This window comes from Salmo trutta, chromosome 14 (genome assembly GCF_901001165.1).
Source record: "Salmo trutta chromosome 14, fSalTru1.1, whole genome shotgun sequence".
Classification (NCBI taxonomy): Eukaryota; Metazoa; Chordata; class Actinopteri; order Salmoniformes; family Salmonidae; genus Salmo; species Salmo trutta.
Window position 1 is genome coordinate 12640506 of NC_042970.1, and position 13739 is coordinate 12654244.

The 13739-nt window shown below is 43.3% G+C and overlaps 1 protein-coding gene across 5 annotated transcripts in view; it reads right to left on the reverse strand.

Moving 5' to 3' along the window:
• Window positions 1–13739, reverse strand: part of LOC115207412 (transcriptional enhancer factor TEF-5) — a 74493-nt gene that overhangs the window by 11251 nt on the left and 49503 nt on the right. For 3 of the 5 annotated variants that reach the window (XM_029774479.1, XM_029774477.1, XM_029774480.1), the window contains exons 4-5: window positions 6740–6804; window positions 3039–3101 (exon numbers count right to left, since the gene is read on the reverse strand). In XM_029774479.1, coding sequence (XP_029630339.1) covers window positions 3039–3101; window positions 6740–6804 — 128 coding nt within the window. Of the gene's footprint in view, window positions 1–2831; window positions 2895–3038; window positions 3102–6739; window positions 6805–13739 lie in introns of all 5 variants that reach the window. The other 2 variants (XM_029774478.1, XM_029774481.1) reach the window with 1 other exon arrangement.

Below are 13739 nucleotides of genomic sequence, written 5' to 3' on the forward strand. Positions count from 1 at the left end.
AGTTAGGTAACACTAACTGAAAGACAACAGGTATAATTCATTATAGCGAGAGAAGGTATAATACATTATGATGTACTCATAAATGTATTGCAAGACTTTATAATGACTAAAAACTGTTACATACAAAGGCAGAACATATAATGTTTTATTATTAACTCATTCTAATGCATTATATCTGTTGGCTCTAAGCCAGGGCTGTTAAACATATGACAGGTGGGCCGCATATATCTCACATCAGCAAAATGAATACTAAAGCAAGAGCAGAATGCTAAACTAACTATAACATCCCTTATGTAGTTATATCTTAATACTCCATAAGGAGACCTGATGTAAGGAAATGGGAGCTGAATTTATCTGGGACAGGAACTACGCAATGGACAATAATGTAGGGAAAGGTACAGTATTTCCCTCTCATTGAAATAAATGTCCAAACATTGAGGTGGTTACAATAATCAGTCTACTAGATACAGTCTACTAGAAAATAAATAGAGAAGTCTAAATAAAGAAGTTTATACAGTATGCTAACTGATGGTAATATACACTTGAACACAATTTAACTGCACACGGGCACACTTTAACTGTACGCTGAATCACTTTGTGTTTGTAATTGTTTTGGGGTTGAGGGATTTAATGAAGATCTAAACTGGATGAGGATTAGTGTAACTGTAACACCTCTGCCTGCCGTCCTCTGATGGAATGAAGACAAGTGGCATATATTCATTATATATATATATATATATATATATATATATAGGACAATGACCCTAAGCAATGACCATATATATATATATATATATATATATATATATATATATATATATATATATTGCATTCGGGAAAGTATCCTAAGCAATGTCCATATATATATATATAGTGCATTCGGGAAAGTATTCAGACCCCTTGATTTTTTCCCACGTTTTGTTACGTTACAGTCTTAATTTAAAATGTATTAAATTGTTTTTTCCCCCTCATCAATCTACACACAATACCCTATAATGACAAAGCAAAAACAGGTTTTTAGAAAATGTTGTCTTGGCTGTGTGCTTAGGGTCATTGTCCTGTTGGAAGGAGAACCTTCGCCCCAGTCTGAGGTCCTGAGTGCTCTGGAGCAGGTTTTCATCAAGGATCTCTCTGTACTTTGCTCTGTTTATCTTTCTCCTCTATCCTAACTAGTCTCCCAGTCCCTGCCACTGAAAAACATCCCCACAGCATGATGCTGCCACCCCATGCTTCACTGTAGGGATGGTGGCAGGTTTCCTCCAGACGTGACGCTTGGCATTCAGGCCAAAGAGTTCAATCTTGGTATCATCAGACAAGAGGATCTTGTTTCTCATTGTCTGACAGTCCTTTAAGTTTCTCCCTTCTCCACAGAGGAACTCTGGAGCTCTGTCAGATTGACCATCGGGTTCTTGGTCACCTCCCTGACCAAGGCCCTTCTCCCCTGATTGCTCAGTTTGGCCTGGCGGCCAGCTTTAGGAATTGTCTTGGTGGTTTCAAACTTCTTCCATATAAGAATGATGGAGGCCACTGTGTTCTTGGGACCTTCAATGCTGCAGACATTTTTTGCCTTGACACAATCCTGTCTCGGAGCTCTATGGACAATTCCTTCGACCTCATGGCTTGGTTTTTGCTCTGACATGCACTGTCAACTGTGGGCCTTTCTATAGACAGGTGTGTCTATATAATTCATGTCCAATGAATTGTATTTACCACAGGTGGACTCCAATCAAGTTGTAGAAACTTCTCAAGGATGATCAGTGGAAACAGGATGCACCTGAGCTCAATTTCGAGTCTCATAGCAAAGGGGCTGAATACTTAGGTATTTCTGTTTAAAAAAAATGTTGAACCTGTTTTAGCTTTGTCATTATGGGGTATTGTATGTAGACTGATGCGGAAAATGCTAATTTAATCAATTTTAGAATAAGGCTGTAGCGTGATGTGGAAAAGGTCAAAGGGTCTGAATACTTTCAGAATGCACTGTATATGTATATATATTCTTCTGAATATAAGCAGAAGGAGCATGATGAGGAATAGGGCACACCCAATATTATCTAGAAATAGTAGAAATATAGCAGAAGTATACAGGTACAGTAGGACACGTGTTCTAAGCATACTGCTATAGTAGTGTATAGAGTATGATGGTTTAATTCTAACATGTAGGTATTTGCATACGATTGGAGTAGTTAACTCTCATACAGAAGAACATTCAGAGACATCCAATGGAGATTGGGGTCAGAGCGGAGAGAAGGGTTGAAGGCAGAAGAAGATTTGAGGAAAGCCTATAGGCAGAAGCATGGCTGGCATAGGTACAGTAGGGACAGGCGTGCAGCTGTAGCGACAAGGCCATCATGCAGCAGCACCGTTCACCACAGACAGATCATACTGCTCACAGCATTCCTCTAGGCTACACCACAGGCTGAGTTACTATATACAGGATAAGCAGTATAATAAAGACAGCTCCTATAATGTCATTTCTTTACAGCTTTGTACAGTACTGTACTAAGCATTGAGAAGTATTTCAGTGGTCAACAGATGACCATATTTTTAGCCCGTTGCGCCCTGTGCCGTGCATGCATGGTAGCTACTAGCTATGACTTGTTGCTATAGTCTCTCCCAGACACGTTAGCCTACATGATGAGTCACACAGTGACCTCAAGCCAATACACCCCTATGCAGACTGAGGGTCTCCTACAGTACTATTTACCAGGGTTGGTATTTTCTAGTCATGGAGAACCTATCCATCTACGGCTGTAAGAAGAACAAAAGTGCTAATTGGTTAGCGCAAAGCCAAGCCTTGACCAGCCCCGCCCAGCCCGCAGAGAAGCGCATACCTTCAGCTTTGACTGGATCTCGCGAGATTTTCTCCGGGCGAGAACCTGCAAATGGCTAGAAACCTGCAGAGAAGAAGAGCCAAGAGGAGAAGAGCCAAGAGAAGAAGAGAAAAGGAGACCGAGAGAGAGACGACAAGAGAGGCCGTAACCAAGGAGGAAAGAGAAGCCCAGTCACAGTTGGCAGGAGGCCTGTTCAGTAGCACCTACCTTGATACCTGCTTGGTATTCTCGAACTTTCTTCCGTGCTAACACCTGTATGTGACTAGATACCTAAAGGGGTGCGAGACAGTTATAAAAATCATAGAGTATGCACACACATGGACATACACATGGATACAAACACACACACACACACACACACACACACACACACACACACACACACACACACACACACACACACACACACACACACACACACACACAGACATACAGACATACACATGAATACAAGCAAACACACACCAAACACGCACACACACACACACACACACACACACACACACACACACACACACACACACACACACACACACACACACACACACACACACACACACGGACATACACATGGATACAAGCACACACACACCAAACACACACACACACGGACATACACATGGATGCAAGCACACACACACCAAACACACACACACACACACGGACATACACATGGATACAAGCACACACCAAACACACACGTACATACACATGGATACAAGCACACACGCACGCACGCCCGCACACACACCAAACACAAACATACACAATTATACAGCTCCTCAAACATTATATGAAGGCGATTCACACAACGCTACATTATTTGTATTTTTTGTATCTTTGATTTGAGTTGGATGGTGTTACTTGTCGTCAGTACAAATAGAAAAGATAGACAAATGTAATTTCTACAAATTAATAAAATTCTGACACAATTGGCTGAGCTGTTACTGCAGTACATCTACAGTTGAAGTCAGAAGTTTACATACACCTTAGCCAAATACATTTAAACTCAGTTTTTCACAATTCCTGACATTTAATCCTAGTAAAAATTCCCTGTCTTAGGTCAGTTAGGATCACCACTTTATTTTAAGAATGTGAAATGTCAGAATAATAGTAGAGAGAATTATTTATTTCAGCTTTTATTTCTTTCATCACATTCCCAGTGGGTCAGAAGTTTACATACACTCAAAAAGTATTTGGTAGCATTGCCTTTACATTGTTTAACTTGGGTTAACCGTTTTGGGTAGACTTCCACAAGCTTCCCACAATAAGTTTGGTTAATTTTGGCCCATTCCTCCTGACAGAGCTGGTGTAACCGAGTCAGGTTTGTAAGCTTCCTTGCTCGCACATGCTTTTTCAGTTCTGCCCACAAATTTTCGATAGGATTGAGGTCAGGGCTTTGTGATGGCCACTCCAATATCTTGACTTTGTTGTCCTTAAGCCATTTTCCCACAACTTTGAAAGTATGCTTGGGGTCATTGTCCATTTGGAAGACCCATTTGCGACCAAGCTTTAACTTCCTGATTGATGTCTTGAGATGTTGCTTCAATACATCCACATTACATTTACACATTACACATTACATCCTTTTCCATCCTCATGATGTCATCTATTTTGTGAAGTGCACCAGTCCCTCCTGCAGCAAAGCACCCCCACAACATGATGCTGCTACTCCCGTGCTTCACGGTTGGGATGGTGTTCTTCAGCTTGCAAGCCTCCCCCTTTTTCCTCTAAACATAACAATGGTCATTATGGACAAACAGTTCTATTTTTGTTTCATCAAACCAGAGGACATTTCTCCAAAAAGTATGATCTTTGTCCCCATGTGCAGTTGCAAACCGTAGTCTGGCTTTTCTATGGCAGTTTTGGAGCAGTGGCTTCTTCCATGCTGAGCTGCCTTTCAGGATTTGTCAATATAGGACTCGTTTTACTGTGGATATAGATACTTTTGTACCTGTTTTTTCCAGCATCTTCACAAGGTCTTTGCTGATGTTCTGGGATTGATTTGCAGTTTTCGCACCAAAGTACGTTCATCTTTAGGAGACAGAACGCGTCTCCTTCCTGAGCGGTATGATGGCAGCGTGGTCCCATGGTGTTTATACTTGCGTACTATTGTTTGTACAGATGAATGTGGTACCTCCTGCTGAGGTTTTGGTCAATTTTGGTCTTGGTCAAGCTTGGTCAATCTGAGATCAATTTCTTTTCATTTTCCCATGATGTCAAGCAAAGAGGCAATGAGTTTGAAGGTAAGCCTTGAAATACATCCACAGGTACACCTCCAATTGACTCAAATGATGTCAATTAGCCTATGCCATGACATCATTTTCTGGAATTTTCCAAGCTGTTTAAAGTCAGTCAACTTAGTGTATGTAAACTTCTGACCCACTGGAATTGTGATACAGTGAATTATAAGTGAAATAATCTGTCTGTAAACAATTGTTGGAAAAATTACTCGTGTCATGCACAAAGTAGATGTCCTCACCGATTTGCCAAAACTATAGTTTGTTAACATTACATTTTTGGAGTGGTTGAAAAATGAGTTTTAATGACTCCAACCTAAGTGTACGTAAACTTCCGACTTCAACTGTAGTTCCCATGTTCCAAATGTTACAGCTACAGGATATCTAATACGTCTTGTAGACTTTTCTATCTCAATGCCATCAGACTGTTAAATAGCCATCACTAGCACAGAGAGGCTGCAGCCTACATACACAGACTTGAAATCATTTGCCACTTTAATAAATGGAACACTAGTCACTTTAAATAATGTAACTTTAATAATGTTTACATATCTTGCATTACTCATCTCATATGTATTTACCGTAAATTCCGGACTATAAGCCGCAACTTTTTTCCCAGGCTTTGAACCTCGCGGCTTAAACAATGACGCGGCTAATATATGGATTTTACCCGCTTTCCATTTTTTTCGCCCAAAAAAACACATTCTGTGACGTGCTCAGTTTTTTGGCAGCATGAAGCTTTCATTAGACCAATGAAATTGCCGAATGGGTTAAGGTCAAACAACTTTTTTGTTTACCGTTTAGATTAAATCGAGCGCTCTCAAACTTCCCATCATTCTGATTACGGTAGTCATTTTGTCACCCTCATCATGGCAAAGACACAGAGAAATGCATATGATGCAGCTTTCAAGTTGAAGGCGATTGATCTGGCTGTTGGAAAAGGAAATAGAGCTGCTGCACGGGCGCTTGGTCTTAATGAGTTGATGATAAGACGTTGGAAACAGCAGCGTGAGGAATTGACTCAGTGCAAAAAGACAACTAAAGCTTACTGCTATTTTTTTGATTTTTTGTTACAAGCCGTGTTTCGTTAAAGCCTATTTATTTTTGTTACAAGCCGTGTTTCGTTAAAGCCTATTTATTTTTGTTACAAGCCGTGTTTCGTTAAAGCCTGTGTAAAGTTCATTTGTTTCAATGTACCGGTAGGCACCTGCGGCTTATAGACATGTGCGGCTTATTTATGTTCAAAAAAAATATTAATAATAAATTCAGTGGGTGCAGCTTATATTCAGGTGCGCTTAATAGTCCGGAAATTACGGTACTGTATTCTATACTATCTACTGTATCTCAGTCTATGCCGCTCTGACATTGCCCGTCCATATATTAATATATTCTTAATTCCATTCCTTTACTTAGATTTGTGTGTATTAGGTATTTGCTGTGAAATTGTTAGATATTACTTGTTAGATATTACTGCACTGTCAGAGCTAGAAAAACAAGCATTTCGCTACACCCACAATAATAATATCTGCTAAACATGTGTATGTTTCAAAAAACATTTGATTTAACTTGACTTCAATGTAAATGTAATGTAAAATCAAGTCATTATAAAGTCTGAGTGGTAAAAATATTTTATCAGCCCATTGCTGTAAAATAAAAAAGTATTGTTACCTGTTTTCTGGTCCGGGTTTTGCCTGTCCTCAGCTTGATGTACCTAGCTATCAACTCATTACGACCTGGAACAGAGAGGTGAACAACACTATGAAGAATACAACCTGGAAACAAAGACACATCTCATTGACACATTTAACAACCATACAGCTTTTCTATAGCTGGTACACAGATGATAAAGGAGTATGCTCTGAACTATGGTCAGTTAAGCATTTTTCACCCAAAAGGTTGTTCATATTTGGAAAGAAAAGGCTGATCCTAGATCTGTTTCTGTGGGCTACTTCTACGTTAATATGATTATTCACAACAAACACAAGGTGGAGCTAAAGGTCTGCTGCTAAATATCTACAGGATCTCAACAGAATGCTAGGTGCTGCACACGTCGACCTCCCAAAAGGTTCTTCTTAGGAACTCACACATTACTCAACCTCTCAGTCAGTAGGTGAACATTTCTTTATATCACTGACCCTGGGACACCACTTCCAAAATGTTTTCAACAGGCGTATAAAGGAACGACAACTGGCTAGTTCAGGAGCTTTGATTTCATTAGCTCGTCTGACACCTCCTGACTTTTAGCTCATGCGTCACATAATTACAGACACAGTAATTTTAAAAAAATAGAAGGAACATGTTGTTCATTATGTAACATCTACACTTGACATTCTGCACAAACAGGTCAGGCAGAGAAGGGCCTTCTATCCTTGGCATTAATGGCTTTATCTCAGACAGAAGACAGGGGCTTTAAAGGGGTTACTTTTCTCTGAATGCAACTTATCTGAACGTTTTTCAAATGAGAGAGCAACCGAACAGTGGAATCTATCAATGCTCAAAGTGATTAGTATTTTCCAGGGTTGTCAGGTCAAGTTTGTTGGATTTTCCAGGTACAGTTTGTGTTTCTTTGTACTAGGTAGGGAGGTCTGCATTTCTAAACATCTAATTTTAATATTTGCTGACTAGTAAGAGAAATGATAGGAAGTTCCCCCAAGAGGATCGGTGTGAATGTGCATCAGTATATATCTGTGTTTATGTGAAAAAGGAGACATATAAATAGAGGGAGAAAAAGAGAGCGAAAGAAAGGGAAAAAGAGAGACAACAGTATCATGAATAATGACCTAAACTCCCCCACAAACCAGCCATCCGCTCATGGCACTCTCTCTAAAACACACACACACTCGTTTGTTTTACTATCCTTGTGAAGACCAAACAATTTGTGACTGACCGCCTTGATTCGGTCTCATGTAGCAACATTTGAAATAGTTTTTTACTTTCGATAAAAGCTGAGAAACCGAGATACAAAATTGTATATCATACACTGCATTTGAGGAACAATGGGAAAGTAATTCTGTTTTGAAATTTGATGAACTTGTAACCTCACTTTTGAGAAAATGGCCTTTGAATGTTTGGTAGACCTACTGGAGAGCTTTTCTTTGTCAACACCCATTCAGCATAGTTCACACCTTCTTAAGCTTTAGCTCCACCAATCTCTTTAAGGGTTGATCCAAGCGTTCTGTCCTAACAACAGCAGTCAAGCACCCAAGCTATCTGGCTAACAGTTGTCGCAGTGACATTCTATTAAAATGGACACTTGCCTAGTGGAGTCTTTTGTTAAGACATGTAGCTAGCTAGCTAAGCAATTAACTTCTTATGGCTTGGGGGCAGTATTTTGAGGTCTGGATGAGAAGCATGCCCAAAGTAAACTGCCTGTTACTCAGGCCCAGAAGCTAGGATATGCATATAATTGGTAGATTTGGATAGAAAACACTCTAAAGTTTCCAAAACTGTTAAAATAATGTCTGTGAGTATAACATAACTGATATGGCAGGCGAAAACCTAAGGAAAATCCATCCAGGAAGTGGGATTTTATTGATGTGGGTATTTTTAATTGAAAAATTTCAGTATCTAATGGGTTAGGACCCAGATTGCAGTTTCTATGGCTTCCACTAGATGTCAACAGTCTTTAGACATTGTTTCAGGCTTGTTTTCTGAAAAATAAAGAAGAATGGTTTGCGCGTGTGTCTGAGTGCATGCCCTTCGTTGTTTTTCCTTTCTATTGAATACGCTATTATCCGGTTGAAATATTATTGATTATTTAGACAATTGACAACCTGAGGATTAATTATAAACCTCGTTTTACATGTTTCGACGAACTTTACCAGTACTATTAGGATGTATTCGTCTGCATGTTTTGACCGCCTTTGAGCCAGTGGATTACTGAACAAAACGCGCCAACAAAAGTTTTTGGGATATAAAGAGGGACATTATGGAATAAAACAAACATTTATTGTGTAGCTGGGACTCTTGTGACTGCAACCAGATGAAGATCTTCAGAGGTAAGTGATTAATTTTATCGCTATTTCTGACTTTCGTGACTCCTCTACTTGGTTGGAAAATGTTTGTATGCTTTTGTAAGCGGGGCGCTGTGCTCAGATAATCGCATGATATGCTTTCGCTGTAAAGCCTTTTTGAAATCTGACAAAGCGGCTGGATTAACAAGAAGTTAATCTTTAAGCCGATGTTTAACACTTGTATTTTTATGAATGTTTATTATGACTATTTCTGTATTTTGAATTTGGCGTGCTGCAATTACACCAGATGTTGTCGAGGTGGGTCGCTAGCGGAACGCCTGCGCCAGAAAGGTTAACCATAATCACAACTCATGACGTTACTACCCTGCATGAATCTGCAGGTAGCTAACCAACCAGTTTCAATGTTAGCAAGCTAACAATAGGCTATAACAAGCAAATGGCTCTGAGATACGAATAATAAGATCATACACGTAACGTTATCTAGCGAGCCAGCCAGCTAACATTAGCTAGCTAGCTAACAGTACACTTTAACTTGAAATGAAAACCACTTTGTCAAAATTAGAAATGTGTAATACCTAAAAAATGTAGCAAGCTAGACTATCTTACTCGTCGTATTCATGGTTGGATGCTTCTCCCTGTCACGGATGCTATGGTTTCCCTTAGTTTGAAGATGTAATCCAGAGACAGGTGTTTTCTCCATCTCCTTAGCTATCATACTCTAATTCCACTGATTTCAAAACTTGGTCCTCCAGAAAGTGGAGAGCAACACTTATGCAGTTCTACAAAGCAATATATATTTTTAAAAAGCAGCGTTAGACAGGATTACCTACACATACTAACCAGCTCAAATAGACAGAAGTATATTCGTATTTACAGATGGCATACAAGTTTGTTATTCACAATGACGGCCAACCCCAGCCAAACCCTCCCCTAACCCGAACAACACTGGGCCAATTGTGCACCACACTATGAGACTCCTGATCACAGCCAGATGTGATACAGCCCAGGATCAAACCAGGGTCAGTAGTGACACCTCCCGCACTGAGATGCAGTGCCTTGACCGCTGTGCCACTCGGGAGCCTGAAAGGCACATGAAAGTTCGCATGTTCTGCCAAAAAACACATTTTTATCAAAATAAAAAAATATTACATTCAAACTGTTCTCGTGTGAAGTAGTGACCCGCGACATACGCCTAGTTTGATGAAACAGGTCACGTTTATTCCCATTCAAAGTCATTTTATCCCTAACCCCTAACCTAAACCCCTAATCCTAATTGTAACCCTAACCCTAAACCTAGCCAACGCTTTACATTATTGCAAACCCATGTTGAAAAAAACCCTGTGACAGGCCAAGCCAACTGACTTCAGACAGCACCTCAGACACAATGACAGGAGAAAAGCTGACAATATGCCTTTTTCCTTGGTCCTTGGCCTTCTTTAGGCTCTGCTCTGCTTGGTGTAATTAACATAAAAGTACTACATGTTAGGAGAGGAGTGCTGGCAGGACTTGAGCCCTCTGTGCCCTCTCTCTCTCTCTTTTTGTTCTCTCTCTTCCCCCGTCTATCTCTCTCTGTCTCTCTCCCCTCTCTCTCTGTCTATCTCTCGCTCCCCCCATCTATCTCTCTCTCTCTCCCCTATCTCTCGGTCTCCCTCTCTCTCTCTCCCCCCTATCTCTCTGTCTCTTTCTCTCTCTACTGAGATGAGCTGCCTGGCCAGCCGATACTGAACTGAAGCAGCCAGTCAGTCAGCCAGCCGGCCGGCCCCTCCCCCTGGATTAGGAGGGACACGCCCGCCCCAGCGCCTCCACATTCCTAGCATTCCTCCCAGCCTGTCACATCTGTGCTAGCCAGTCTGATTGGCCAGGTCCCTACAAGCGCAGTCGGTGCGGACTGCGGACACACACATGCACACAGCGCTAAGCAAGGGTTAGCGGCTGGGGTGGAGGTTGAGGGTGGGGTGAGGGGTTGGGGGTTGAGGGTGGGGTGAGGGGTTGGGGGTTGAGGGTGGGGTGAGGGGTTGGGGGTGAGAGGTACGGGGTCACGGGTTGAGGAGGGAGGATAGGGAATGAGGGGTAGGGGTGGAGGGTGAGGGGTGGATGGTGCGGGGTTGAGGAGGGGGGGTGAGGGGTAGGTTGGGCGGAAGGGTGAGGGGTTGGGGTGGAGGGTTTGGGTGGTGAGGGTGAGTTGTTGGGGTGGGGGGTGAGGGGTTGGGTGGTGAGGGGTTGGGGGTGGAGGGTGAGTGTTTGGGGTGGAGGGTGAGGGGTTGGGGTGGAGGGTGCGGGGTTGAGGAGGGGGGGTGAGGGGTAGGTTGGCAGCTGGGGGGGGTTGGGGGTGGAGGGTGAGGAGTTGGGGGTGGGGGGTAGGTGGGTAGCTGGGGGGGGGTTGGGGTGGAGGGGTAGGGGTGGAGGGTGAGGAGTTGGTGGTGGGGGGTAGGTGGGCAGCTGGGGGGAGGGTTGGGGTGGAGGGTGAGGAGTTGGGGGTGGGGGGTAGGTGGGTAGCTGGGGTGGGAGGGGTAGGGGTGGAGGGTGAGGAGTTGGGGTGGAGGGTGAGGAGTTGGGGTGGGGGGGTAGGTGGGTAGCTGGGGTGGAGGGGTAGGGGTGGAGGGTGAGGAGTTGGTGGTGGGGGGTAGGTGGGCAGCTGAGGCTGTAACTCTTGGAGGAGACACAAAGCCATAACTGTCTTTACCAACAACTGCCACCTGGCATCAGGGCTGCCCCCCCCCCCCCCCCACACACACACACACCCCTCCCTTCCCAAAATAACCCCTGTGTGTGACCCCTTACCCAACGGACAGTAACACCTGCCACTGACTGTCGCAGTCAGGAGGTGGGAGAGAACAATTACAACCCCCCTACACCCCCGACCCTCTTCAGCCCAACTGCTACTATCAATCTTCTAGATTGAGGAGCTGTGGAACTAACTATCAAACAACTGGCTTCTAGAATCTGTTCCAACTGAACCGAATACATATTTTCAACATAAAAATAACTGGAAATGAGCTTAATTTACAAAGGCAGTTTTAAGAAATCTGTTCTGTGTTTCTTCATTAAAGGTTGTAAGTAACTGACTAGGGTTGTGAGCCATGGAATTACCAAGTCTTTTAGACAAGACTTTTGCAAAGTAGAAGATTGATTTAGAGAGGCAGACTGGCTAGGCCTGTTCAGACTAGACAGCAGGTTCAGCTAGGCGGAAGAGACGGGGTCTCCCTTCAAGGCCTCAAGTCAGGTGGTGGACAGGTTGGCACACACACACACACACACACACACACACACACGAGTGCACACACACGAGTGCACACACACGAGTGCACACACACACACTCACAGTCCAAGTTACGAACAAGGACAGCTAACACATACACACACACATGCACAAGTGTATGCTCACACAATAACTTTCTGTACATCTCCCTCGCTTACCATCTTACCTCTATCTCAATCAATCGGCAACCACTCTACTTCACCCTGTTTCCATCTCTCTCTCTCTCTCTCTCTCTCTCTCTCTCTCCCTCCCTCCCTCCCTTCCTCCCTCCCTCTCTCCCTCCCTCTCTCCCTCTGTCTATCTATCTCCTCCCTCCCTCCCTCTCTCTCTCTCTCCCTCCCTCCCTCCCTCTGTCTATCTATCTCCTCCCTCCCTCCCTCCCTCCCTCTCTCCCTCCCTCCCTTTCTCCCTCTGTCTATCTATCTATCTATCTATCTATCTATCTATCTATCTATCTATCTATCTCCCACCCTCTTTCTCTCCCTCCCTCTCTCCCTTGTGTCTTTCTATCTCCCTCCCTCTCTCTCTCCCTCTGTCTCCCCCTCTCCCTCCATCTCTATCTCGCTCCCTGTCTATCTCCCTCCCTCTCTCGCTCTCTCCCACCTTTCACATTGAGGTAATCCTAAAATTGCTAACATACTGTTTGGCCATGACAGACAACATTCCTGACATCTCAGCTAGAGAATGACAGGGAAACACCAGGCCCTCTTAGTCATCACACGCTGCTTTCTTTTCCACTCCTCTCTTGTCTATGAAACTCAAGTTCAGCCATACTAGCATACTCATCTACCAACTGCTGCATATATAACTCTGTCCTTCTACTGACTTCTACTGCATGCAATGAACCCATCGCTCATTCCTAGAGCAGTGTGCAAAGGTCACTAGGAGACATGTGTTTCCCTCCAGTGCCCTATTTTGCTGTTTTTTCCTTCTTACCCAGAGTGCATTGCAGGAGGAGGAGGTGTGCTCAGGGCTTGGCAGCATGCCTTTCTCCAGCAAGATAACACAGGTGAACAATGTTTTAGCCGTGCTCCACCACAAAACAAGACACACCCTCCTCCCTTCATCCTCTTCCTCCTGACCCCTGAACTCTGCTGGGTGGTGGCCCAATACACACAGACGAGCCATGGCCTCCATGTTCCAACCATTTTGGGGGTGTTCTACTTATTGATTTTTCATTCCAAATTATATTTTTCATCTTAAGGTCATCTGACATTCTGACCATAGGGGGAAAACTGGGCAATTCTGAGTGCCACATGATATCTGTGGTCAGTAGTCATCAGGGAACACTACCGATTTCCCACAAGAACATTCCTTGTGGAAAGATCTAGATGGAATTCCCAACAGGAGGGATGATGATGACTTGCCTGGTTTTGGAGGCCACGGCATTGGACTTGCAGCGCTTCCCCAGTCAGAGACTGTGGAGTAGACAGTA